At 52.3% G+C, this 27,350-nt stretch overlaps 1 protein-coding gene across 3 annotated transcripts in view; it reads right to left on the reverse strand.

The window, feature by feature from the left end:
* Positions 1 to 112: 112 nt before the first annotated feature.
* The window catches only part of Lrsam1 (leucine rich repeat and sterile alpha motif containing 1), a 33,793-nt gene continuing 6,555 nt past the window's right edge, over positions 113 to 27,350 (reverse strand). For 2 of the 3 annotated variants that reach the window (XM_038337514.1, XM_038337515.1), the window contains 20 exons: positions 25,306 to 25,374; positions 24,173 to 24,257; positions 23,491 to 23,612; positions 20,797 to 20,887; positions 19,518 to 19,648; positions 18,976 to 19,005; positions 18,760 to 18,882; positions 18,369 to 18,508; positions 17,542 to 17,586; positions 14,281 to 14,351; positions 12,325 to 12,424; positions 11,213 to 11,300; positions 8,986 to 9,060; positions 7,509 to 7,589; positions 6,163 to 6,258; positions 4,998 to 5,096; positions 3,955 to 4,086; positions 2,529 to 2,610; positions 1,859 to 2,004; positions 113 to 789 (listed from right to left, as the gene is read on the reverse strand). In XM_038337514.1, coding sequence (XP_038193442.1) covers positions 664 to 789; positions 1,859 to 2,004; positions 2,529 to 2,610; positions 3,955 to 4,086; positions 4,998 to 5,096; positions 6,163 to 6,258; positions 7,509 to 7,589; positions 8,986 to 9,060; positions 11,213 to 11,300; positions 12,325 to 12,424; positions 14,281 to 14,351; positions 17,542 to 17,586; positions 18,369 to 18,508; positions 18,760 to 18,882; positions 18,976 to 19,005; positions 19,518 to 19,648; positions 20,797 to 20,887; positions 23,491 to 23,612; positions 24,173 to 24,257; positions 25,306 to 25,374 — 1,932 coding nt within the window. In that variant the 3' untranslated portion in view covers positions 113 to 663. The remainder of the gene's footprint in view (positions 790 to 1,858; positions 2,005 to 2,528; positions 2,611 to 3,954; positions 4,087 to 4,997; positions 5,097 to 6,162; positions 6,259 to 7,508; positions 7,590 to 8,985; positions 9,061 to 11,212; positions 11,301 to 12,324; positions 12,425 to 14,280; positions 14,352 to 17,541; positions 17,587 to 18,368; positions 18,509 to 18,759; positions 18,883 to 18,975; positions 19,006 to 19,517; positions 19,649 to 20,796; positions 20,888 to 23,490; positions 23,613 to 24,172; positions 24,258 to 25,305; positions 25,375 to 27,350) is intronic. The other variant, XM_038337516.1, reaches the window with a different exon arrangement.

The following is a 27,350-nucleotide window of genomic DNA, read 5'->3' on the forward strand; positions in this document are numbered from 1 at the left end:
CCGCCCTTTGTTGAAGAAGGTGTCACCTAGCTCTCCACTGGGAGAGGAGCTGCCCTCTCCTAGAACCCAGCCCATTCTTATCCCTCTCAAGTTCCCAAGGACCCACGAGTCATTCAGGGAGGAACTCAGATTTATTGGTGTTCCTACTTTGAGTCAACCTGCCCGTGAGGGCTGAGGATGCAGATATGGGAGGACAGGTATTCAAGAAAGCAGCAGCAGAGGACCGGGGAGTGGTCCTGCACAGCCACCCTCCCCAGGGACACTGTCCCACCTCAGGCCAGGATGGCTGGTGCACTCCACAGATACAGACCCCTTCAGAAGGGACAGACAGCTGGGTGTGACACTAAGGCTCGCCTAGTAACATGGATTCCTGAGTCCTGCTGGTGACACGGCCACCTCCATACCCTGGACCCTGTCCCTAAGCCACAAGGCTACATCACCAGCAGATATGCCCCATCTCCTGTTCGCTGTCCAGAATAGCTACGTCAGACCAGGAACACCCCACCTGCCTACCTAGAGCTCAAAGCGGTGGGGGTGGCAGGGGTGGCAAAAGGCCATGACCGTCTTGCCCTCCTCTGGGGAATGTGGACGTGGGTGTGTGGGAGCCCAGCAGTGATGGAGATGGTGCCAAGCAGGGGCCAGCGCTGGTAGGTGGCTGTGCATTCAGCTGCTGTGGTAGATCCGGAGGCGCTGGGAGATTTCCTGGCGGCACAGTGGGCAGGTGCGCAGCGGCTGGCAGCACTGCTGGCAGCAGCAGACATGGCCGCAGGGGAGGAAGACCATCTGGGCCTGTGGAGAGACCAGCGTTAGCAGCTGGGCTGCTCGGCTGTCCTGGAGCATGGCAGTGGGTGCGAAAGCCCTTTCCTCCACTGCATGCTAGGCCAAATGCCCGACTACCGAGCTGCTCCACTTCCCAAGTGCTGAGACGCCAGGCGTGTACCACCACCTGGCTCTCAGCCTGTTTGTAATTTTATATATGTATGTGTTTGCCAAATTCTGATGCCTGGTCTACAGTGACTTCAACCTTACAGGTCACTAGCTTTGTGCATGTGCCCAGCCTCTGCTTTAGCGTGATCTCATGGTGTGCATATGTCCCAAGAAGTCTCCCACTCTTCAAAGTCATTTAGCATATCAAGAAATTGGGAGTCACTTCCAGAGCTTAAGGACAGGGCCTCGGTTAGAGTTCGAACGCCGGTGCTCTCCACCACACAGCATTCTGGAGTCTTCTGAAAGTCAGAGAGCTATCCAGCTGCCACCAGGGCCGCCTTATTTATATATGTGACACGTGTATGTGTGTATGTGTGTGTGCGCACACGCGCGTGTAGCTACACATGGAGAGCAGAAGAGGGTATTGGATGCCCTGGAGTTGTGAGCCACCTATCATGGATACAGGGAACTTGGGTCCTCTGGAAGAGCAGCAGCATGAGCCATCTCTGCAGCCCTTTTTGGGTTTCTTGAGACAGGGTCTTGCTACATAGTCCTCAGACTCATGGGGACCCTGCTGTCTGCACCTCTCACAAGCTAGGATCACAGGCGTGTGCCATCATGCCTGCTCCTGGATACTTTCTAAGCCTGATACCTCGTGGACATGAGGGAGGATCTGTGCTTCAAGCACTGGAATGTTTACTTTTTGCAATTAAGTGTTAATTTTGCAACAATTCTGAAGAGACTTGGCAGGGCAAACCATGTTCTTGGTGAGTCCCGATGGGAGAAATTTTCCCTAATATAGTTAATAAGCCGAGAGAAAGATCCTTCTTGCGGGGAACAACCTCTAGAAACTGATGCTAGCGTTGTTCAGATCTGGGCTGTGGGATTTCGGTGTCTTGTGTTGGGTTCTGTAGCATCCCTGCAGACTTACCTCCCGTTCCAGGCACACAACGCACTCTGAGGTTGGCGTGTCCAGCTCTGCTGGGGGAGCAGATGGTCTCACTGACTCGGGAGCCTCCTGAGGGGCTGCAGGGGGCTCCAGGACACCAAGGACCTCATCTTTGGATGGTTTCAACTCTGAGGAAATCAGAGGGATAGGCTAAGTCAGGGAGTCGTGCTCGATGATCCCAATCCCTAGGAGATCTCCTGGTTTGTGTGTACCCCAAAGTGAGTGATCTGAGGGGCGAATGAGGGAGTGCCTCCAGTCCAAGAGCAGGGGAAAGGCTTTCTTTCTGATCCTCTTTGATTCCTACGTCTCCATCTGTGAGATGGGAGTGGATCTTCTGCCCAGCTCAGAAACTTGAGGCTCAGAGAGGGGACATTACTTGCCTGGGGCCATATCGCCATCTAGTGGTGGAGCTGCATAATACGTGCCCTTGGCTAGTGAGCGGTTGACCCTCTATCAGGTTCCCAGGAAACAGGAGTCAACGGCATGGCAGAAAGGGAACACTCCAAAGCTGCCTCCTTATTCCCCAGTCCTCCCCCTGGCAAAGCCCCTTCTGTACCCAGAGCTCTGCCCTGGAGCCAGTAGCCCCTAGACTGCCAGCCACAGCTCACATAACCTGGGCCTCTCAGCCCTGGAAAGAGTCCCGAGTCAGCACCTGGCTGGACCCTGGCTGAATCTAGCAGGTTCCGGGCTCTCCGTAGGATCTCATGCTGCAGGCCTGCTTCTGAGACACCCACCTGTGGCAGAACAGGGAAGAGCAGACCAAGAGCTGAGGGCAGGTATGGCCAGGAGCCAGGCCTCCTGCTTTAAGCTTACATATAGTGCCCAAGCCCACAGGTCTGCCTCATGCCCCACCTCTGGCATCTTCAATGGAAACAGGGCAGCCTGGGCCTTGGGGTCGGCATGAGCAGAGCCACAGTTGTGTAGGGGCCTGACTTCGGCCTGGGTGCAGTGATTATTGTGGAAGAGAAGAACTGAGACCCCAACCCCAGCAAGAAAATCTGTAGCATATGTGATTTAGGGACTGCCCAGTGTCACCTGCACTGAAGCTCCCCTGGACCCTGACCACCGCTGTCCCTGTAAATGGTAAACTGAGGACAGAGAGCTACTTGCTGCTGAGAAGCAGCCATGTCTGTGCTACGAGGCCCCACACCCAGAGCCCCAGCACACGGCCCAGAACCCTGCAGTGTCTGCGTCTGTCCTAGGTGAGGCAGGACAGCCGAGTGGAGACGACACAGGGTTCAGACTGAACGGCTCGTGGTCAAGATCATGGCTGGCGTGAGACTTAGGACTGTGGTGATATTTCATTTGTGTTTTAATACATAAAGCTCAACCTGAATGTCAGAAAAGCAAAGCAGCCAGCCTGGTGGCTCTTACCTCTACCTCAGTCTGAAATGGTGATCCTGCCTCCAGGAATCTCAGAATGAGACTGTGTGAGAGCTGTCTCCTCCTGTCTCATATGCCTCTCCAGTGCTGGGATTAAAGGTGTGCACCACTACCGCCCGGTTTCTATGGCAAACTAGTGTGGCTACTGGGATTAAAGGTGTGTGTCACCACTACCTCAACTGTAAGGCTGACCAGCGGACTGTTTTACTCTCTGATCTTCAGACAAGTTTTATTTATTAAAATACAAAGGAAATGTCACTACACAGAAGGATGCCAGGCATGTGTGGGTCCCAGAGAGGTGCTGGTGACCGTCGGCATCCTTTTATTTGAAGAGAAATGGACTAACTCCATGAAAGGAGCAAGGCTTGGGGTCAGGATCTAATGGCAGTGCTATGGCTATGCATGTGACCCCATGGCACAGGCTGAGGCTGACTCAAAACCTCCCGAGCACATGTGCTGCCCTACGAACTTCAGGGTCCACTTTCCTCACTTGCTAAGCTAGACGACAGGCTGAGCACACCAGTGAGTGGAGGCAGGGGGGCAGCACTTCTGGCCTGAGATGGGGACCTGGAGCCATCTGATCTGGATAGACCTTGCCTCACCAAAACTGAACAAAATATACACCAACCCTTGGCCAGATTGGGTCCAGGCCTGGCCCAGCCTTTCTGACTTTCTCTGAGACAATGGTTGCCTACCTTAGCAAGGTCTCCAGGGCTCATTTGGCTCAGCATGCCCAACGAGATGCGGTGGTGGGCAAAGATGGGCAGGTAGTGCTCGGCCGACAGCTCCGCCAGCAGGGCCACCAGCTGGCGCTCCATGCCTTCTTCCTGCAGGATGGCCCCGGGGGAAGGCCAAGGGTGTCAGAGAGCAAGGGTCAGAAGATCCCACTGGTTTCAAGAAGGGACAGTCAGCGTGCACAACACAAGTGTGTCCTGGGCGTTTCCCCAGAGGAAGGTGTGTGCGTAGTGCACAGAGCCCCAGGCACAGGGAGTTCACTGCAGTTCCACACTTGAAATAGCCATTCAAACATCTACTAGGAGGCGGCTGGCTAAGGAGGCCAGGCCCACACTGGGCACTCTCAGGCATCTGGGAACAATGGGGGAGCGGTGTGAGCGTGGATGGGAAGCTGTCCATCAGTATTTAGATAAAAGCAGGCTACCAGAATGGTATGAATGGGGCTCAGTGATTGATTGAGAGTTTACTGCTCTTGCAGAGGTCCTAGGTTTAATTCCCAGCACCCACATCAGGCAGATCACAACCACCTGTAACTCCAGGTCCAGGGGTCTGATGCCCCCTGCCTGCACATGGCACATAAACCGTCACAGGCAAACATACACACATACAGATAAAAAAGTAAATCTAGGCCGGGTGTGGTGAAACACACCCCTAATCCCAGCACTCAGGAGGCAGAGGCAGGTGGATCTCTGAGAGTTCCAGGTCAGTCAGGCTACATAGGGAGACCTTGTCTCAAAAACAAAATAAAAACTGTGTGTTTGTGTGTGAGCACAAAAGAAGAGAATGGGACCACATCTGCCCTGCCTAGCTGCACAGCTCACGGGTTTATTTGTGCACAGCAATGCCAATGTCGTTCTTCCTCTCTCTGAGTGAATACTCACTTTCCTAGCAGGGATGTGGCATGCTGGAGTCCCCAGTGCAATGGTCCGCAGTGAGGCTGGGCTGAAGTACCTTTGGAAAGAACCCTCTAGCTCATGGGTCAGATGAGTACCAAGGTCCTTACCTGCAGCTTCAAGGACAAAGGCTTCTGGTTCAAAAGCCGCTGGTACTGAATAAGCCAGTAATTTTCCTGCTTGGTTTCGCTCTTGGCTTCTAATTCCACCTGCCAAGAACAGAAGTTGGCATGGTTAGCTACTGCTTAGCTTCCAGTCAGGGAATGAGAGATGGTGGTGTCTCCACCTCTGCTCCTCTGAGTGTTCGTGACTTTCCCATCCAGCTACCTGCTGTCCTTGCTTTAAGCTGCAGGGCAAAGACAGGAAGTATAGTTGTGCCCAGCAGCAGCAGGAAATGAGCCAGGAAGGACTGTGGGCTATCTGAGGCCACACACATGGCAAGGGAGCCCTGCTCCTGGCCTCCTGTACTAGGTCCCACACTGCTACTAGCTCTGACAGGAACCCCTTTTGATCTGTTTGTGGGACAGCAAACTCTTTTTTTTTTTTTTTTGGTTTTTCGAGACAGGGTTTCTCTGTGGCTTTTGGAGCCTGTCCTGGAACTAGCTCTTGTAGACCAGGCTGGTCTTGAACTCACAGAGATCCGCCTGCCTCTGCCTCCTGACTGCTGGGATTAAAGGCTAGCGCCACCGCCGCCCAGCTTGTTTTGTTTTTTGAGTCAGGGTTTCTCTATAGTTTTGGAGCCTGTCCTGGAACTAGCTCTTGTAGCCCAGGCTGGCCTCGAACTCACAGAGATCCTGCTGCCTCTGCCACCCGACTGCTGGGATTAAAGGCGTGCGCCACCACTGCCCGGCTTCAGTGGTCTGCTCTTAACACAGAATCCTGTCCTGGAAAGAATACCCAGGACTCAGATCTGAGGGCACTCAGATCTCGCGGACATGGAGAGCACGGTGCACAGAGGCTAAGGAACCGGCTGTGCGCTTGGTACTCTCTGCTCCTGACCCCGATGTGCTGTAACAGCGGCTCTAGCTCAGCCACTGTGATTTCCCCATGGGACTATAATCTGGATAGTGAGGGAAAATAAACTCCCTATGACAGCGCACAGGAACTAGAACAAACTAAACACACAACAAACTAAAAGTTGCCAAGTGACACGTTTCTTTGGTACCTACTGCTAGGATAATGAGTGTTCAAAAGCACAGGCAGCATGCCCGAGGGACACACGCCCGAGTGATGCACACACGCTCGGTGGTGTGCAGCAGAAGCCCAAGAGCATACCAGGATGTCATGGAGCTCCTCTTCTCGCTGTGCCTTTTCTTTGAGTAGTTGCTGGAGCAGGTTGCTCAGTGCCCAGCGCTGCTCTGAGATCATCTCCTGCAACACAGAATCAGATCTGAGGCCACTGTGAGCTCTTGCCGTGGTCCCTACAATGCAGCTCAGCATGGCCTGGGAATCTCACTAACTGAATCCAGAGGCACTGCCACACATGTGTGGCACTCACTTGCCCCCAAGCCCTCAACTCCCTTCTCTGTGGGCTTCAGGCCAGGCGTGGGGCCCTAGTGATGACAATGGAGGGTTGGAAATGCCAAACAAAAGAAATGACAAGCCACGGGTCTCAACTGACCACAGCACACAGTGGAAGTAAATGGCAAGAAGGGTTGATGAGGATCCTGGGTAATGAGGAGGGCACCGTATGTAGGTAAGGAGGCTACCACACATGCCAACTGCCCTGTGTTTGTGCCCACAAACTTATCTTCTTGTCCTTGGAAACCCCATGGAGGTCCCAACAGTGAGAGCCCTGTGACTCAGATGGGCATGAAGCTGCCACTTAGTGGTGGCAGCTTCTCTGCACAGCCCAGTTCCTCATCTGTGATAATCATCAGAGGTTCACCATGAACATTCTCATGGACTGATGACACAGGCTAGCCGTGAAAGATGGCTTCCACCTTAGAGAGGGGTGAGAGAGGGACCCAGTGGAAATAATGAGACCACCTCGCAATCTGGGTCCTCTCAGCACTGGAAGGTTGTGGGTCAGTTGAGACCCTCCTGAGCACCATGAGAGTGACAGAAGGGAACTGCTCAGAAGCCTGGCACGTGCTCGCACGCCATCCTTCCTTGTCCCTGTGTGAGTTCGGGGAGACCGAGGGTAAGGGAGAAGGGTATCCCTTTTTATCACGTGCCAAGGCTGTATGGCCAGGCTGTGTGTGAGCCACAGCCAGGTCCCAGTGTCCAATACAGACTGCTATGTGCCAATCCGTGCTGCCCTCTGGGGCCTGTGGGCTAGAGCCAGCTTCTGCTCACATGCGCTTGAGACACGGGAACTCCCTTAACAGGAAATATCAGCCCAGAGAGTAGGTAGGACCTGCAGCCCGCTTGACCGCACAGCCACCAGCCCAGAGAGGGGAATGCAGATGGTGATGATGCCCAGCAGGCCTGGCAATGAAGCCGTCCTTCCTCTGACCCTCTTGCCCAGCACGAAGCTACCTTTGATCCTGGACCGCGTTGGCTCTGTTGGGCTGGACCTGCCCTGTGTGCTGGGGGAAGCCCATTTCTGGGCGTGAGGAGCAGTCGCTCTGAGGTCAGGGGCGGGGTGAGGGCATTGTCTGGCTGGGAGCCTCACATACCTGAAGCGTCTCTGTGTCCAGGGACTTCCTCTTTAACTCCAGCTGTGTCAGCTGCAGTAACTCAGTTTCTATTAGCCTAATCTAAACAGAAGATGAGACAGGGGCGTTGATTCCCAATCACCACAGTTCTCTCGTGTGCTGCTCCTGCTGGCCGAGCAGGGAGGGACTCAGAAACCTTTGTCAGGAGGCTGGGTAGCCCTGGACAGAGCGGAACTTGTGGGCCTTAGGAGCTCACTAACGGGAATAAAAACAAGATGCCACTTCGCGGCTCTGGGTGGCCTGGACCATGGGTACAGGTGTCTCGGTCAACACCACTGACAAAGAGCCCTGAAAAGACAGGGCTCATCTCAGAGTGGGCACTGGGTGAAGGTCTATGAAATGGAGAGGCCTTTCTTCCTGGTCATCACTGGGCCCTTTATCTGTGGACTGTGGGACAATCATGCTTCATCCATGCAGCTGTCAAGGGCGCTAGAGGGTGAGGGTTAGGGTGCAGTAATGAGCTGCAGTTTTCTGCCGGGCTGCAGCTGAGTCAGGTCGCCAGCATTCCGGCTGCCGGGATGTGTGAGGACAGGGAAAATGATGCTGGTGTGGTGAAGAAACTGGTCCAAGGTCGCAGAGCAGACGGGCGAGAGACCGTTTCCCTGGGATAAGCCAGCTCAGGGTCTGACGAGGAACAGGGTCACTGGGAATATCTGGGGGCCACCACATGCTCTCAGACGCCACAACTGGTGACTTCTCAGCCAAGGACCCTGTGGCTTCTTCCCACCCTAAGTCCCTGACCCCACCAACCCTGGTCAGAGGAATGAGCTTCATGTCTGGCAATGTGGGATTGAAATTAAAAAGGGAGATTTAAAAAAAAATTAAGTTGGTTTAGGTCAGACAAGAAAAGAAGAAAAAGAAAAAGAAAAGACCATGCAAAATGTGAGGATTGGTGTGTAAACACGAAGTGACGTGACTTCCCGTAGCCTGACAGCTTGCAGCACCTCTGGCCCCAGCCCCACGAGGTCCATCAGGGGCCCTGCCCAAAGCCACTTCACAGGTCAATAGTGGAGCCTGGATGGGAGGGTGGCCTCATCCCTACCAGGCCAGGGTCCTTCCTCAGCAGATCTTAAGACCTGGCTGCCCAGTCAAGTGGGAACCCAACCCACCCCAAGAAGCCATTGCTCAGTCATTTTGAGCTGATGGGGGTAGTGGAGTCTGAGCTGGCCAGTTTCCCAAAGAGTCACGTTAGAGTGGCCCTTTCTCCAGCCCAGGATCATGGAAACACACACTGTATTTTCCCAGCAGGCTCTGGCCGGGCTCTGGGATGAGGCCATCTCCAGCGCTGTTCAAGCCACAAACCAACAGCCCACTGTTGGTTGTTGGGGAATAAAAAGTCTCCCAAGCGGAGGTCTCATGTGAGCGGCCAGTCAGGGACCGCGGCCCTGATGAGCCAGGTCTGCGTGCAGGAGCAGGACTGGAGGCCACGCGCACTCACCTGGTTCCTGATTTGCCGATGTGCCAGGTCTTTCTTCACCTGGAGAGCCTCGAATGCAGCCTTCTGCATCACACTCTGCAAGAGAGCACGCACAGACCACTGGCTGAGGCTGTGCTCCCTGGCTCTCCCCAGGGGGCACACCAGCCTCAGGGAGCAACATCTGCCTAAAACCCCAGAAAGTGTGATTTTATGCCTCTGTGGAGACAGAAAAAACTCTCTGGTCTTTTTCCTTTCGATGCAGACTCTATGTAACTCAAGGTGGTTCTGAGTCCTGCCTCAGTCGTCCCGCCTCAGCCTCCTGAGAGGTGGAATTACGAGCAGGCTGCCACACCCAGTCGGAGAAGGAGAGTTTTCCTTTTTGTGTTTTTGGAGACAGGGTTTCCCTGTGTAGCCCTGGCCGTCCTAGTACTCACTCTGTAGACCAGGCCGGCCTCAAACTCAAAATTTGACCCAGGAGAGCATTACAACAAAGAGAATAACCCCTAATGTGAAGGGGGCGGGGGAACAAATGAAATCCAAACTGATCAGGAAACTACAGCTAACGTCACACAAATCAGCAAACCTCGTCAACCTTAACTACGTGTAAACGGACCGCAACTTCCAATTAAAGATTCAAAAGGCTGTTGTGATCTGTAAGACAGACTCCTTCTCAGCAAAGATAGGACTAAAGGGGTGGAAACCAACGCACCAGAAAAAAATCAGACATAGCACCAGCAGAGATGCTCACACCTGACAAAAGAGACCCTGAGCCAAAACTAGTACACATGGAGAAAACAAGGTCAGTATGTCAGCAAAAGGCCACTCTAGCAAGAGTAAGTGGTAATTTTAAGTACACATGTATGAATATTAGCCCAATTAATTTCATAACATAATACTGTATATAAAGGAACAGATGAGTCCTGATTAAAGAGGAGGGTGACTTCAGTATTCTCTCTTATCAACAGAGAGGAGACCATCCGAACAAACACAACAATAGCAAAATCAACAAAGAAACGCCAGCGTTAAACTGAGCTGCAGTTCCGGAACCAGCCTGAGTGTACAGCAGCAGGGCACTGACAAAGAGAGTGGTATACACACAGGCAGGGTCTTCTGCAGCCTAAAGGAGAACGGAACTGCTGGGGGGGGGGGGTGGCGCACACTCCAAACACTGGGGTGGGGGGCAGAGACAGGCAGATCTCTGTGAGCTCAAGGCCAGCCTGGCCTACAGGCTATCCAGGACAGCTAGGGCTGTTTACACAGAAAAACCTTGTTTCAAAAAACAAAAAACAAAACAAAACAAAAAGGAGAGTGAGAAAAGGGTGTTGTCTACGGAAGAGATGGGACTGGAGGTCACAGTGTTAAGGGAAAGATAAATATTGCAGTTTCCTCTTATGTGTGAACTCTTAGATTTAATATATATATAGTTCATGCACATGTACTTATGAACGAGAGACATGAGAACAGAGAGGGACTATTTCACGGGAAGAACCAGAGGGGGGAACAAGAGGGTAATGGAAGTGCTTGGCAAACCCGCACTACAGCCGTGACAAAGCCATCATTTCCTACGCTACCCAAGGGCTGGCCTCGTGCTTGCCACGTCCCATACTGTGCACCCAATGTCTTTCTTTCTTTTTTCCTGTTTTACTTATTTATTTTCACTTTTGAAACAGGGTCTCTCTGTCTCCCTAGCTGTCCTGGGACTAGCTATAGACCAGGCTGGCCCCAAACGCACAGATCCACTTGTCTCTGCTTCCCCAGTGCTGGATTAAAGGGGTGCGCCACTTCACCCAGATTCTTTTTTTTTAAATTTATTTATTTGTTTGTTTGTTTGTTTATTTAGTGTACAATATTCTGTCTGTGTGTATGCCTGTAGGCCAGAAGAGGGCAGCAGACCTCATTTACAGATGGTTGTGAGCCACCATGTGGTTGCTGGGAATTGAACTCAGGACCTTTGGAAGAGCAGGCAATGCTCTTAACCTCTGAGCCATCTCTCCAGCCCCCTGCCTGGCATCTTCTAAGCTTCAGCTTACAGAAGGCAGTGGTAAGAGCAGCAGCCCGTGCAGAGACAGGAGACAGGGCCTTGCCCGGCAGTCAGTTCTGGGCACTAAGTCCTTAGGTTGAGCTCCCTACTCAGGGTGGGATGAGTGTCCCCAAGGAGTAGAGCCAGGGACCAGAGGGCTATGCCTGGAGGCTCACGCAGTTCTCGGGTGGCACGGGAGGGTGCAGTCAGGCCCGGGCCAGGGCTCACCTCCTGAAGGATCTGGCTGATAGCTCTGCTCTGATCCATCTGCTGCCATGAGAGAATCTGCTGGAACCGCTGGTCCATTTCGGCCATGCTGCCAGAAAAAGAGCACAGTCACTCACTGTGTATTCCCTGAGCACCTACCATGTGCAGGGCACCTGGGAGGAGACCGTGACAAGCAACAGGACTGGCAGAGGGCAGGGTGCAGCCTCGAGGACATCAAGGAGGGTGGCAGAGCAGCGGGTGGGCAGAGAGCCACCCAGGTCCTCCACAACACCCCCGAGGTGGATGCCCGGCTCCTTCCCAACCACCTCTTGATGCCCCGGTGAGCCACTCCCTTCTGGAATGTTCCTCCCAGCATTTCTGCACTGGCTGTACTGTGTTCAGCCCTACACCCAGACTGGCACAGAGTTCACCACCTCAGGCTTCCTGCACATCAAGATGGTAACTTTGAGTTTCTTTCACATTAATTTAAAAAAGTTTCTTGGTGTTTTGAAAAAAAAAAAGATTTACTTTTATGCTTATGAGTGTTCTGCCTGTGTATGTGGAAATGCACGGCACCTGTGCAGTGACCATCTGAACTGCAGTCATCGGTGGGTACTGCAACTGAATCATGGTCCTCTACAGGAACAGCCAGGGCTTTCACTAGCTGAGTCAGCGTTCTAGCCCTGTGAGCGCGCATGCGCGCTCGCACGCGCACATGCATGTGTTCTGAGACAGGGTCTCATGCGGCTCCAGTGGGTGCTGAATTCACTGTGTAGTTCACTCTTGAACTCCTGATCTTCCTGCCTCTACTTACCAAGTGCTACAAGCATGTGCCACCATGCCCGGCAAAGATTCGAATATCTTGTTTGCTCCCCCAGAACCTCGGCTTTCACGTACAGGGGGATGGGTAACAGTTCCATCTTCACAGACAGACTGGCACGGGGCACACATGATGGCCGAGGGAGGCGGCTGCACTCACCGCCTACCCCAGAGGTTGGCCATCCCCCGTCCCGACAGCACCGCCAAAGCTGGGATGCCTAGGGAGTTTAGGCTCAAGCTCTCGCTCAGTCTGGGACCCCCAGCCGACCCCCTCGGAGCCCGCACTTGGGAACACACGCTCCTCCTTACCTTACCTGGAACAAGCCTGCTGGACCAGGCTCTGCCTCTGAGACTCATAGGCCATCTGGATGAGCCGGCTCTTACAGCTCTCAGTCAGCATCTGCTGCATGGCAGCTGCAGAGAGAAGGCTGTGAGCTACAGAGATGGGGTGGCTGCTCTTGGGGTTCCCTGAGTAAGGACAGGCCCAGGGGGCTGACCTGCCAGATAGCCACTCTCTCTGTCCCTCTTTTTTTTTTTCTTTTTGAAGACAGGATCTCTCTGCATAGCTCTGGTTGTCCTGGAACTAAATCTTGTAGACCAGGCTGGCCTCCACCTGGGATTAAAGGCGAGTACCACCACCCGGCCTGGCTGGACAGTCATTCGTAAACAAAGTCCCTCTCTCTTTCCTTCCCTCCTTGACAGTGTTGCTAAATAGCCCAGACTGGCCTTGAACTCCCAATCTTCCTGCCTCAGCACACTTGAGTTCTGTGATTGTAGGTGAGTACCAGCACCCAGCCTTAAAAAAACAAACAAACAAAAAAAACTATACTGCTGGGTGCTGGTGGTGCAGGCCTTTAGTCCCAACAGTCAGGAAGCAGAGGCAGGCAAATCTATGTGAGTTCTAGGCCAGCCTGGTCTACAAAGCAAGTTCTAGGGCAGCCAGGACCCCCCCCACACACACACACACAAATCCATGTCTCAAAAAACCAAACATAGTGGCCCCTTTGTTAGTTTTTGTTGAATTGATCAAAACCTCAAAAAAAATTATGTGTCTGGGAGTTCTGCTTTTGTGACCTGTGTACCATGTACATGCAGTGACTGTGGAGGCCAGCAGAGGGTGCTGCATTCCCATGTACATGCAGTAACTGCGGAAGCCAGCAGAGGGTGCTGCATCCCCTGGAGTTCCAGATGGTGGGTCCTGAGCAACCACAAGGTGCTGCAATTAGAATCCAGGTCCTCTGGAAGAGCAGGCTGTGCTCTTGACCACTGGGCCAGCTCTCCAGCTCCCTTGTTGGATTTTTTTTTCTAAGTTATAAAAGTTGTAAGGGGGGGCTGGTGAGATGGTGGTTAAGAGCACTGACTGCTCCTCCAGAGGACCCGGGTTCAATTCCCAGCACCCACACGGCAGCTTGCAGCTGTCTGTAGCTCCAATTCAAGAGAATCTGACATCATTATACCAATGCGCATGAAATAAAGTTAAATAAAGTTTAAAAAAAAAGTTGTAAGGGGCTGGATGTGGCTCAGCGGTAGTGTGCTTGCCTCGCATGTGCTAGGCCCTGGGTTCCATCAAAGCAACAGCAAATGGGAGGTTTGAAAGGCTGAAAACACAAAGCCCAGGAAGCGAGTCCCATCTCTGGGAAACTAACTCAATAAACATCTGTTGATTCCTACAGCTGTTCTTTAACAATGACCTCTGACAGAGCTGTCTGTGAGCTGAGCCTCCACAGGTGTGGTGAGCATGTGTATATCAAGTCTGGCACACAGACCCCCCCCCATGACAAAAGCCTCAAAGATGGGGACAGTCAATCCCCACTTTAACTGAGGACAGGCAGTGCGTTCACAGCCTTCTTGAGCCCATGGCTACAAAGTCTCCATGTCGGTCCAGATCGAGTCTCATCAGTGTGGACCTTGTGGAGCTCGGGGGCCAACCGGGCACAGCAGGAGGGGTAGGAGTGGCCAAGTGAGGCTGACCCTAGCTCTCAGCGGTAGAAGTCAGAGCAGCCAAATTTGTAACATGCTCAGGAATGACCCCATCAGATCCCCTGACAGTCCTGTGTGGTAGGCAGGTAAATGTCGTTTCCCTCCACTCTATAAACAGGAATCCTGAGACTCAGACTCTAAGCTTGCCTGATCCCAGGGCCTGAGCTCCACGACAGACTTGGCCGCTCTTTGTCAGGGTGACACTCAGTACCCTTCACACGAGACTGACAGGAACAGTCTACCCATGAGCACCGCCCACAAAACCCCTCATCTCCCACCCTAAAACTCACAGGCAATCTCACGTTGCCTCAGGTTCTCCGTCTCCTCCTGGGTTATGGACATCAACTGTTCCATTCTTATTCTAGGAAGAGAAAAAAGTACAAATCAAATCCATCCATTTATTTCAGCAAGAATCTTACCAGATAAACACTACCTCCTCCAGGAAGCCTCCCTGATATACCAATCCATGCTGCATGCCCAAAGTACCACACACATCCCCTGAGGACGTTAACTTTGAGCCTTAGCTTTAAAGAATCTTTAAAGCTTAAAGGTGATTATTTCTTAGGACAGTGGGTCACCAATGTTAGGAGCCAACACCATGAACAAATGGGAAGATGCCTAACATCCCAGGCCACTGAAAGACGCTGCCATCAGTTGTTGCTGGCGACTTCAGACAGTGGGGCACCTTACAGCACTGCCAAGAGGAACGTAAACTGACAATGGTCTATGAGAAGTCAGAGCCTCACCTAAACGCCTTTGCAGTTACCTCAAGAAGGGTTCACTTATGGTATGGAGGGGGGCATTAGCCTAAAAACAGCTTCAAACAAGATGTTTATTCTGTTTTGTTTGTTCTGATGTGGAGTCTCTGTTTCTGCCTTCTAGAAGGTCTTAAAAATTACCATTTTATGTGTATAGGTCTTTTTCCTACATGTGCATATGTGTTGCACATTGAGGCCTAGTGTCCACAGCGTCCACAAGATGCTGCCAGATCCCTTGGACCTAGTGTTACAAACAATTGTGAACTATCATATGGGTGCTGAAGATTGAACCCCGGGTCCTCTAGGAGCAGCTAGGGCTTATAACTGCTGAGCTATCTCTTTAGCCTCCTACAAACAAGGTTTTGGGCACAAAACTACATGTATGACATAAGAGGTGAGAAGATTTCAAGGTAACTTTACACACACACACACACACACACGCTGCACGCTGTGTGTACTTTCTCTGTTCACATGCAAGGGTGGCTCGATCGATTAGCACCCTGCAGGTTCCTGTGTGGGACTAGTTCAAAGGCCTGGATCCTCTGAGAGGCTCCACCTGCTGCCACCTGAACGGGGCTGTCCTCTGGGCCTGCCCAGCCCAGCATCAGACATGGTCTGTCACTAAGGGTGAATGGGTGTTACCACTCAACTGGGCCTCAGCAGGCAGGCACACAGCTGGCCTGGGCAGGACATCCCTGGTGAGCACTCTAAAGATGCTCCTGTGTGGTGAGGGCTGAGATGGCTTGGGAGAGGAGGCTCCCAGGAAAATGAGGAAAGCATCCCAGCAACAGCTCAGGGAGAGGCAGGCAACAGGGTCAACCCTTCTCACCATCATTTATCTTTCTTCTTTCCTTCCTATCCTTTAAAATATTTTTCCCCTTTTATTTGGATGGCCTCACTCTGTAGCCTAGGCTAGCCTGGAACTTCCTATGTAGACCAGGATGCCCTTGAACCTGTGCTCCTCCTGAGTGCTAGGGTTACAGACATGAGCCACCACACTCAGTCTGTGCGTGTGCGCATGTGCCAGTGAGCGTGTGCATGTGGGCAGAGGCCAAGGGTCAATGCTAAATGTCTTCCCTAGGTGTCCCCTCTCTACCTTATTTTTTGAGACAAGGTTTCTCACTGAACCTGAAGCCCATAAGCTTTGCCATGTTGGCTGGTTGGCGAGCTCCTAACTCCCAGTTCTGCAGCTACAGGACGCACTGCCATGCTTGGGTTTCACGCAGAGCAGACGCTAAGGATGGTGTGATCTCAGGTCCTCATGCTGTGCAGGCAGCTCCGTATTGAGCCGTCTCTGTCCATTCCATGAATATTCACTATGTAGTAAAAACTGGCCTTGATCTCCTGATCCTTCTGAATTCCCGCTTCACTTCCCTAAGGCTAGAATGACAGCCGTGTACCAAGCCTGACCTATTACTTTCCTGACGACAAATGTGGTATACCTCAAAGGAGTAAGCTTGATAAATACCCAGGACAAAGAGAAAAACCAAGGGCCACCGCTCGTACTTCCTGTCTATCACAGACACCCAGCGACACCCAGCGTCACCCTGGGGAGGGCGCCCTTTGTTTTCTACACGCAAAACATCTGAAGAGCAATGCGTGTCCGTTCTGCTTTCAAGCTGCCCGCGTCTAGCAGGGAGGGATGCAGTGGTCCCATGTACCTGTAGGTTCTGTGTCTGTAGAGTCAACCGACCGCTGTTCAATAATACCTGGAAAAATCTTGTGTCTGTACTGGTGTGAGCGTATTTCCCGTGATCTCTTAAGCAACAGAGTGAGCGGAGCTGCTATTTGCATAGCACACACTTCGTATCAGGCGTCAGGAAGCATGCAGCATGCCGAGCAGACAGGGCAACGTGTAAGGGCCCAGGCCAGCGCTTCTCAACCTTCCTGATGCTGCGGCCTCTTAATACAGCTCCTCATGCTGCGGTGACCCCAACCATAAAAATCATTTTGGCTGCTACTTTATAACTGTAATTTCGCTACTGTTATGAGTCAGAATTTAAGTATCTGTGCTTTCTGATGGTCTTAGGTGACCCCTGTAAAATGGTCATTCGACCCCTTGTTGTGACCCATAGGTTGAGTATTTCCCTTTATTTAAGGGACTTGAGCAGCTGTGGTTTGAGGGACAAAAGTATCATATTCTTTTTATTTCTACAAATGTGGATTTTTAAAAGTTTTATTCATTTATTTTGGTTTGGGACAGGGTCTCTCTATGTAGCCCTGGGTGTTCTGGAGCTCATTTTTTAAAAAGATTTATTTATTTATTATGTATACAACATTCCTTCCATGTTTGCTTGCATGTCAGAAGAGGGCACCAGATCTCATTATAGATGGCTGTGAGCCACCATGTGGTTGCTGGGAATTGAACTCAGGACCTCTGGAAGCGCAGTCAGTGCTCTTAACCTCTGAGCCATCTCTCCAGCCCCTCTAGAGCTCATTTTGTAGACCAGGCTGGGCTTGAACTCCAGACATCTGATTGCCTCTGCCTCCTTAGTGCTGAGATTAAAAGCATGCGCCACCACACCTGAACTAAATGTGAATTATTAAAAGTGTTTTATAGCTGATGGGCATTACAGATCCACCTTCCTTCATATTTCTGTTTCTCTCGGGAATGTACATATATTTTAAGAAACTAAACAAGAGCTATTACTAACTAGATCCAAGAGGTGACTCTCGTAGAGTGCCGGGAGACTTCCCAGGACAGGGTAGGAGCCTATGGCTCCCCCCACCCCCAGAGCAGGGAGCGCCCCAGGGAGCTTTCTCTAGGCACATGATCCCCCAAGATTCACTCACCTCTCATTCTCCAGCGATTTCAGGATCTCAGAACTCTGCTTCTGCCTGTGGAAAACCGGAGATGGGTCCTGTGAGCTCCAGCAATGATGCGCCCAGCCAGGCTGCCCACCTCCCAACAATGGCTGAGCTCACTACCCAGGAGATCTGTTCTCGGGCTGTGAAGGCCTCTACGGCTCTCCTGTGCCAGGATGTGAAAGTACTTCTCAGGTGGCTGGATAAGGTGGTGTGGGCCTTTAATCCCGGCACTCGGGAGGCAGAGGCAGGAGGATCTCTGAGTTTGAGCCAACCTGGTCTACAGAGCGTGTTCCAGGACAGCCAGGGCTGCACGGAGAAACTTGTCTTCTAAAAACAAAACACAGTGCTTGACACAGAAGCGCCAGCCAAGTCTCCTGGAAGCCTGGGGCTAGAGGAGCATGCAGCTACAGCTGGTTTCTAGACTCTTCCTGTGGTGGACCCTAACCAGATGTCTTCAGACACGGGATCTCCACTCAGCTACTCTCTCCAACCCCATCATGAAAGAGGCTTGGTGGTTCCTATTCAGGACAGTTTGCTCCCTACGGGGTGAGCGGCCACCCTCGGGCAACAGGCAACGTGGAAGCCAAATTCAGGAGCAGGTTGTGACTTTCACAGGCTAATATGTAGAAAGGGGATGGGCCTGGTGTGGCTAAATGCAGTTAACAGTCCTGTGACAGAACCCCATTCTGCACCCCCTGATCAGAGCAGGGGAATCGCCTTCCTTGGTCCCTAGCAGAGGAATGTTTGGGCCAGGGAAGACAGAGAAAGGACCCTGTCCTCAGAGGCTATTCCGGGGGCGGGCCAGGACTGACCTCTGATTGTCCTGCAGGAGTCTCTGGATGCGGCTGGCGATGCTCTGCTCGCTCTGCTTCAGCTGCTCCCGCAGCTGCTGCCGTTCTGCGTCCAGGCAGCGCTGGCGCTCACTTAGGCCCTGCTCGAACCGAGTCTGCTCCTGCAGTGGGGAGACACAGGGCCACAGGTGCGGGCACAGTCAGGGTTTCGGCTGGAGGAAGAAGAGTGGCATTCCTGTCTCACTTTGTGCAGGCTCTCTGTGACCTTGGGCTGGTCCCTCCCTCCCCGCTAGGCATATTAGTGTCCATTGTGCCCAAGGAGGCTGGCCAGGTTATCCAGTCAGGGCTGCCATTCTTGCTTCCCGGGGATGGTGGGGCAGCTTAATCCCTGCTTGGCCACTTGGCCACGCACCTGCTTGACTGACTGAAGGATCTCGTCCTTGTGACTGTGGCTCTGCTGTAGCAGCTCGGCGTGCTCTCGCTGCCCGAGGTCCAGGCGCCGCTCAAACTCCAGCTTCTCCAGCATCTTCTGCTCCTGTGGGGACAAAATGAAGAGCCGAGGGGGCTGTCCTGCAAGTCTCCAGGGAGCTGCCATCCTCTAGGAGAAAGTGGCAGGGAGGGCCCTTACCTTTCGCTTCTCGTAATCAGAAAACCGGTTCTGGGGAGAGAAGAGCCAGAGGTGAGGAAGGGTGGTGGCCGCGGTTCCCACTGGCCCAGCCAGCCTGTTTCACTGGCATGAGGAGATGGAAGGATGAGAACCGATAAAGGGGCCTGGGGGGCTCCAGCGTGAGAACCACTGTACGTTCGACACACATACACACACACACACACACACACACACACACACAATAATAGATTTTTTTAAAGTTCAAGGTTAACCTGAGATACCTATTAAAAAATTAGTAAGATAAAATGAAAATTGAAGAGTGTGGAGAGTTCCAGGTGGGAATGGCTTGCCCTAAGACGCTGATGGGCAAAGGGACATGGTTTGTCCAGGGAACAGAGAAGAGAACTGGACAGCTGATGTGGTGAGCTGGTGACCTGGACAGCTGAGGTAGCTGGGTCTGTGGGTCTGAATGGAGAAATCCGTAGCTACATCTCTGAACCCTTATGCCAGCAGCCCTCACAGAACAGCCACACAAGTACGCCCCTGCTGGCGGCATATCTTACCTGCCAATCAGCCGCCTCCCTGGAGAATCTGTTTATGGCTCCATCAGGGCTGTCCTGGGAGTTCTCAGCTCCATCTTGCTCCAGGACTGGCAGGAGATACTGAGAAGGAGGGTAGTATTCCAATCCTGACTCTATGGGAGAAGGGGCACAGGCTGGTCAGGAGCACCCCGCTGCTTGCTCCTGTGCCCTCACTCTCGTCCTCTCTCCGCCACTGAAGCCACCTTGCTGGCTCAGTTCACTCTCAAGCTCCCAAGGCTGGGCCTCGCTGCTGTCTAGTTATTACTGTTCAACGTCAGACCTGGAGACATAGGCTATGTAACCCAGGCTGGTCCAGGACTGACCCTGATCTCTGGGCATCAGCTTTCTGAGTCCTCACACCCAGCTATAATTTCTGAGCTATTTATCTATCTGGAGACAGGGACTCCAGCCGTACTACAGACCTGATTCTACCTCTGGAATGCTCAGATTACGGGTTTATGACTACATGCACATTATGTGGTACTGGGGTCCAACTTAGGGCTTCATGTTTAAGAGGCCAGCATGCAGAGCTGAGTCACTTCCCCAGCTTCTGGAGACAGGACACCAGGAGCCACGGCCTGACCTTGAACTGGAGTTCAGCTTTTTTCTTCTTTTCTTCAGACCCAGGCCAACAGGTCTGGGATCATTTGCATACTGATAAAATCAGCCTTTCTCTTTGCACTGCACCACGTTGTGAATAATTCAGACAAGAGGCTTGCTCTGAGGACCCACAGGTGACAGGAACCATGTTGACAGGTGCAACAGCCCGAAGCTGCTCCCTTCTGGTGCCCAGGCAACCAGGGTCTGCCTAGCTGTCCTCCTTCATCTAGTTACTTCTTTACTTTACAAAACCCAGTCTCCATAGTACCTCAGGTCCCTCCCTTCCTCTAGGTCTCTTAGCACTTGCCTCCTCTGCTAGAAACACTGTCTCTTCTCCTGGCTCTAGCTCCCCACTCTGGTGTCAGCCAAGCTGCTTTCTCAGACAGGCCTTTCCCAGCCCTAACCTAAGCCAGATGCCTGACCCTAATCTCTCCTGAGCTCAGCCTGGGTGCTTCCATCTCTGAGCGATGCCAGACCCTAACCTTCCTGAGCTCAGCCTGGGTGCTTCCATCTCTATGTGATGCTTCATTGGACATGCTGCCCTCACTGGACTCTGACTGCTAACCAGGCAGTTTGTACCACCTGGTCTCAGCTGGCCCCCAGCCTGGTGGCAAGGGATGGTCATGGGGGTGGGGGGAGAGCAGAGGTGGCCTGCTTTTACCTTTGCAAAGGAACTGCTGCACGGCCGCAGTGCCAGCACCACACACCTCTGGCGGGGGGTAGATCATGGATGTGGCATCGAAGCTCAGCGTCTGTGGGCATAGGGAACCCCTTTACTGTGTATACCATGTCACCACCCAGCACAGTTGAAAGTCGCTTGGTTTTGCTGTCTCCCCTGCCTCCTAGGAGCACCCAGGGGAGTAGCGAAGGCCAGATCTAAAGAGCACTAATCCCACCTGGGTGACACTAGTCATCACCATGGTAGCTTGAGTGTGGACTCTGGGCCACGCTGCCCAGTATGGTGGCTGAGAGTCACATGTGGCCATTTGCATTTCTTGAGTTGTGTGTGCATGCTTGGGTGTACGTGTGTGTGTGTGTGTGTGTGTATGTGTGTATGTATATGTACGTGTGTGTGTATGTGTGTGTGTGTATGTGTGTGTGCGTGTGCATATGCGTGTGCGTGTGTGGAGGGTCAGAGGATAAGCCTGAGTGTTGTTCCTTAGGAACCACTCACTGGCCTGGAACTTGGTAAGATGGCTGGGTTAGCTGGCTAGCAAGACTCAGGGACCTGCTGTCTCTGCCTCCCAGGGCTGGGATTGCAGGTGCCTGGCTCTAGGACTGAGATCAGCTCCTTTTCGAGCACTTTCCCCACTGAGTCATGGCCCAGGCTGCATTGGAACCTGTGATCCTCCTGCCTCTGCCTCCCAAGTGTCAAGATTACAGGTGCACATTGTCATAAGCAACCTTAATTTCAGTTTTAATTAGTTAAGGTCACCTTGGCTATATGGATACATGCCAGCTTGGTGGCCCCAGTTCTTGGGTGGCTGCACAGATGACAGCACTTCTATTACCTGCAGGGGGATTCTGTCTCTTGAGAGACACTTGGCCTTCAAGCCCAGCACAGCCTGTTGTGCACACTAAACAGGTCACTTGGCTTAACTCCCTCAGTGTCACACAGGCGTGGTGTCCCTGATTTGACAGGATGTATGGTAGGTAACAGGGCACAGCATTTGAATGGAGCTGGCACACATTATGGCCTCATTGACAATACCTGGGCTCTCACCCTGAAAAAAGTCTGTCTAGGGGGCCAAGAGGCTCCCAAGAGTTTTTTTAAAGGAGCAGCCGGGCAATGAGTCCCATCCGATCTTCTGCTGCAGTGTTGGAGCTCAAGCACGCTAGGCAAGTACTCTCCCACTGAACCACAGCCTCAGTCCCTCAGGGCTCCAAGTATCTTAGGATAGCCTCAGGGCCCGAGCAACTGCAAAGCACGTGACTTTTTACCCAGGAATTAATAAAGACTCAACAACATCATTTAGTTCTTTGGTGGCACCAGCCACATCCCAAACGCTCAAGAGATGAACAAGGCCACCGAATCGGGCAGCACAGTCAGGAGAAACGCCCATCACCACAGAATGTTCTCCCGAGAGGCAGAGAATGGAGCTGATGAGCACACTATGCTTCACCACCATGTGAGGGGCAACACGGATGTGCTCTCTGTCCAGCTGCCGCCTTCCCAGACACCTCTGTTCTGCAGTCTGGCTTGACGGAGGTTATTCACCAAAGGACCTGGGGAGTTCTGGGATGCTCAGACAAGCTGTCAACACTGTGACAGATAAGTCCCTATTCCAGACTCTGAGCTTTACATGTGAGGCCATAGGGTTGTCCCGAGGCTGTAATGTCCAATCCCATCTATGGCAGCTGTGTGCCCCAGTTTCTTCATTGGCAGTCATAACAGGACATCCCTCACAGGGGGTCTGGGAGTTGGCACAGGCCCAGACTCAGATAGTGCCAACGAGGGGCTAGGGAGGTGGTTCAGCTGGCAGAGTGAAGTCCTGGGTTTGACACCTGGCACCACACAAACTGAGTGTACTAGTGCACATCTGTAATCTCAGCAAGTGGCGGCAGGAGGATCAAAGAGTTCAACGCCATCCTCAGCTACAAAGTAAATTCAAGGTCAGCCTGGACCACACAAGACTTTATCTCAAAAAACATGCAAAAGTGCTTGAGGAGCGACAAGCTACCCTGTCAGGACCAAGAGCCCACTGTCCCTGAGTGGGCCACTTAGCGCTGGCGTCTGTGATGGGTTTGCTGGGTCCCTGCTTTATACACTGAAGTCCTAACCCTTGGACTCCAGAATTCACATTTAGAGCCAGGCTGGACCAATCTGACTGGTGTCAGAGGATGGGCCCAGGAGGGACAGGCCACCTGCAGAGAGAAGCCTTAAAGGAACAACCCTGTCAACACTGGGATCTTAGATTCTCAAGCAGACTGCGAGGACACAGACTCCTCTGGTGTGCGCTGCCTGGTGTGGGGAGCTTCCTCATCCACCCCGAGGTGACTCACGGGGTCCCAGGACATTCTCGCCCACCCACCTGTGCTCTGACGAGGTGCAGTTTCCACACCGAGCCCAGATCTCCACCTTGTCTCTGTTCCACGCCCAGCTTTCCTGTTCATCGCCCGTTCTAGCCTCTCTTCGTTCTGCTCTTCCACTGAACGCTCCCAAGTCCAAGGCTACATCCCATCTCTCACTCTTCAAATTCTGGCTCCAAGGCCACAGAGTGGGGACCCTTCTGGGTTCACCCGTCCTCCTTCACTTGGACTTATGCCCTCCCACTGCCAGGATGGCAGCAAGGTCACCATGTGACAAACATTCACACGGCAGCCCTCGGTGATACCGGAGAGAATGCCCCCTTACCTCCAGGGTCCGCACGTGAGCCAGCATCAGCGGCAGTCTCCGAACCTCGTTTTCACTGACGTCGAGGGTACGCAAGCTTCGCAGCTCCCCCAGGGTCTCAGGAAGCTCCTTCAGCTTGTTGTCTGCAGGGACCCAAAGCCTGCTGCCACCTCCTGACACTGCTACTCAGGACCCCGGCCTCCCCATAGAGCACGCTACTTCCCACAGTCACATGACGAGCTGAGTCTCTCTGTGCCGAGAGGCTAGGGCCAGCGAGGGTAAGATAAGAGCCTGGTCACAGAAAGGCAAGTCCTCTTTGGAGGCCAAGGACAGCACACTGGTATCCTGGCTAGTCACTACCTCACTGCAGGGGAGGGGGGCCTGAGCAGGCCGCAGCTCAGAGCCTTATTTTCCTCATGTTAGCCTGCCTCGTGGACTCATCAGACCAGCCACATCCACAGGTCGGCAGTGTCCCGAGCCACGCAGAGCCACTGCAACGGCACCTCTTGTCCTGCCCATTAGCCTACTCTCTTCCTATCGCTCACTATGGTCTGCCTTTGCCCACTGCCTCTAGTTTGTGACCAGAGACAGACTAGTTAACCGCTAGCCGGGGGTCACTATGGCTTTTGGCATCACCCTCACACTCGGTGGCTCCCGGGGAGAGCACCAGAGAGCCGGCCTGATTCTGGAGGTGTGGCCCCACCTTTCACGTTGAGGGTCTGGAGCTGAAGCAGGTTCCCGACAGAGCGCGGGAGATGCGTCAGTTGGTTCCTTTCCACATTCAGTACCTAAGGAAGGAAACAGCAGGGTAAGAGTGCAGGCTTAGCCTGCATCACCCAGGCACCGAACAGACCTGCCCTTATTTCCTACAGCCCTGAGAGGGAGGCACGGGCTGTTATGGTCCCATCTAAGGGATGAGAAAACTGAGATTTAGAGAAGTTAAGTCATGTGTCCTACAGAGCCAAGCTAAGTTCTTGAACACACTCCTAATTGAGGCTTCACCATCTATATTAGCTGCAGAATGCCCAGGGATTGCATGAACCAATGCGGGGGCAGAAATGCTGACAGGGGCTCAGTGAGGCAGTTGAGGGTTAGGACATGGTGATCTACAGTTGAGCAATAGCTCAGGGCTAGCCCCAAATAAAGCACAAAGCCAGTGCATGGGCAGTTACCCACAAAGGACCAGGGAGCCAGGAGAGTACAGACTTTGTCCTTTAAAAATAATATATAAAAACTATGCACCACCAGGTGATAGTGGCACACGCCTTTAATCCAGCACTCGGGATTAGAGTGCAGAGGCAGGCGGATCTCTGTGAGTTCAAGGCCAGCCTGGTCTATAGAGCGAGTTCCAGGACAGCTAGGGCTATTACACAGAAAAACCTTGTTTCAGAAGACCAAAAAAAACACAAAAAAACAAAAAACAAAAAACAAAAGCAAACTCAGGTATCACATGTATGCAATACCTGCGGAGGCCAGAAGAGGGCATTGGGTCCCCTGAAACTGGAGTTACAGACAGCTGTGAGCTGCCATGTAGGTGCAGGGAACCTAACCAAAGCACTTTCGACGGCAGATCTACAGTCTCTGGAATCTGCCTTTAAGATGGAAACCCCCTAGGTGTTTGTTTTTTGGGGAGGAGCAGTTAAAGCTCTGAAGCCATGAACCACCATGAAGTACATGCCAAGTCCTGGTGGAGAGCCCCTCACAGCCAGGGTGCAATGGGAAGGGCAGCACCAGTGCCCAGTGCAGTGTCGGTGCCCAGTGCGGTACAGCCGGGTCCACCGTGACAACACATCAGAACATCCCAGCATTACAGAAGCCCGTGTCCTACAGCCTTACCTGTAGGGCTGTCAGTTGCCCCATGTCATCAGGAAGGGCTGTCAGCTGGTTGTCATGGAGATCCAGAACCTACAGAACAAACACATCTGTCAGGCCCCAGAAACGAAGAATGCAGAGCAGCTGAAGATGACTAGGCCTCCTCATACCCTGGTAACAACATGGCAACCTGTAGCAGGAAATCTAACAGAGTTTTTGTATCTAGGGGAAGCACCAGAACCAGAGTTGTTTTCTGGAAGCACTTGGACCTGAAGGAATCATGTGGAAGACAGTAACTGCTGTTTAGAGTTGTTTCTCTGAAGGACCTTCATAGCCTCTGCGACTTTAGTCACACAACGGCCCTGGCACATCTGGGTTCTGCAAACTGCACGGTGAGGACGTGAGGACGGAAAACGCAAGGGCATGGCTCCTCCAGGAGTGTAGATTGGGTCTGGGTTTGGTATAAGGAACTTGTTTGTCCCTAAGAAACAACTTTTGTGTGCCCGTCACTAAATCATCTTCTGTGTGGCTGGCTCTCCCTGCTGCCTGCAAGGCCTTATTTAATCCCGCAGTGACCCTTTCTCTTTGATCATACAAAGGACTCAGACACCCACAACAACTCTTCCTCCTGCCCACCGTTCGTTCAGCGTCCTGCCTCATAATCTTTTTCACTTTTTCTCTACATAGTCCTGGCTGTCTGGGAATTCACTCAGTGGACCAGTCTGGCCTACAGAGATCCACCTGCCTCTGCCTCCTGAGTGCTGGGATTAGAGGTGTGCACCACCATGCCCCCCCCTTCCCTGAGACAAGGTCTCGCACTATGTGACCTGGCTAGTCTTGAACTTACAGAGCTCCGCCTGCTCTACCATGACTGAAGGCACGTGCCAGCACACCCAGCTCCACCGGCGCTTCAGCTCATAGTCTTGTTTTCCTTTCAGGGTGTAGAGGCAGGCTCCAACAGTGTAGCCTAGGCTGGTCAATCCTTTTCCCTCAACCTCTTTGCCATCGTCAGGATTACAGATATGTGCAGCTATACCATGTCTGATTTACATGTTCTCTTTTTACTGAATACAAAAGTTACACATGGGCTGGGGTGTGACTCAGTGGCAGGGCACGTCATCAGTATGTGTGAGGGCCTGGGTATATTGATCACACACACACACACACACACACACACACACACGCGCGCGCGCGCTAAAATAAAAATCAGCACAAAGAAAACAACAGAAAAGCATGGAGTGAGGGTGGAGAAGGCTCAGCAGTTAAGAGCTGCTCTTGCAGGGGACCCAAGTTTGGTTCCCAGCATCCACACTGGACAGCTCACAAGAGCCTACAACTCCAGCTCCTGATGCCGTTGAAAGTTACTTATTTTTTGTTTTATATCCTTCTGGAGTCTTTGATGGAGTTGAAGAATAAATAGATAGTTATAGCTTTCCTTAGTTATTATAAAAGATAAATTAGATCTAAATATTGTAACTGTAATTCTTGTTTTGTTACATGTAATTTTACTATGTTAAAGTTAAAGCCTTTCTTTTTTGTTTAAACAGAAAAAGGGGAAATGATGGAGGAGTGTCTATGTGTTACTTTCATTATTAATAAAGAAACTGCCTTGGCCCTTTAAGAGACAGAAAATTAGGTAGGCGGAGTAGACAGAAGAGAATTGTGGGAGAAAGGAAGCAGAGTTGGGGAGACGCTTCAGGCAGTCGCCATATGCAGTCGCCATGCCTCTCCTCTCTGAGATGGATGCAGGTTAAGATCTCTCCCGGTAAGCGACCACCTCGTGGTGCTACATGGATTACTAAATATGGGTTAATTAGCCAATAAGAGGCTGAAACTATGGGCCAGGCAGTATTTTAAAAGAATACAGTTTCCGTGTAGTTATTCTGGATAAAGCTAGCTGGATGGCGGGACGCAGCCCCGCCGCTCCATCTACAGATTGGCGCCCCCGTCTTCTGACTTGGTTAGGCACTGCATGCTTGTGGTGCTCGATCTATCTATCTGTCTGTCTATCTATCTATCTATCTATCTATCTATCTATCTATCTATCTATCTATCTATCGGCAAACGAT

Source organism: Arvicola amphibius, chromosome 7 (genome assembly GCF_903992535.2).
Source record: "Arvicola amphibius chromosome 7, mArvAmp1.2, whole genome shotgun sequence".
In the NCBI taxonomy this organism is placed as follows: Eukaryota; Metazoa; Chordata; class Mammalia; order Rodentia; family Cricetidae; genus Arvicola; species Arvicola amphibius.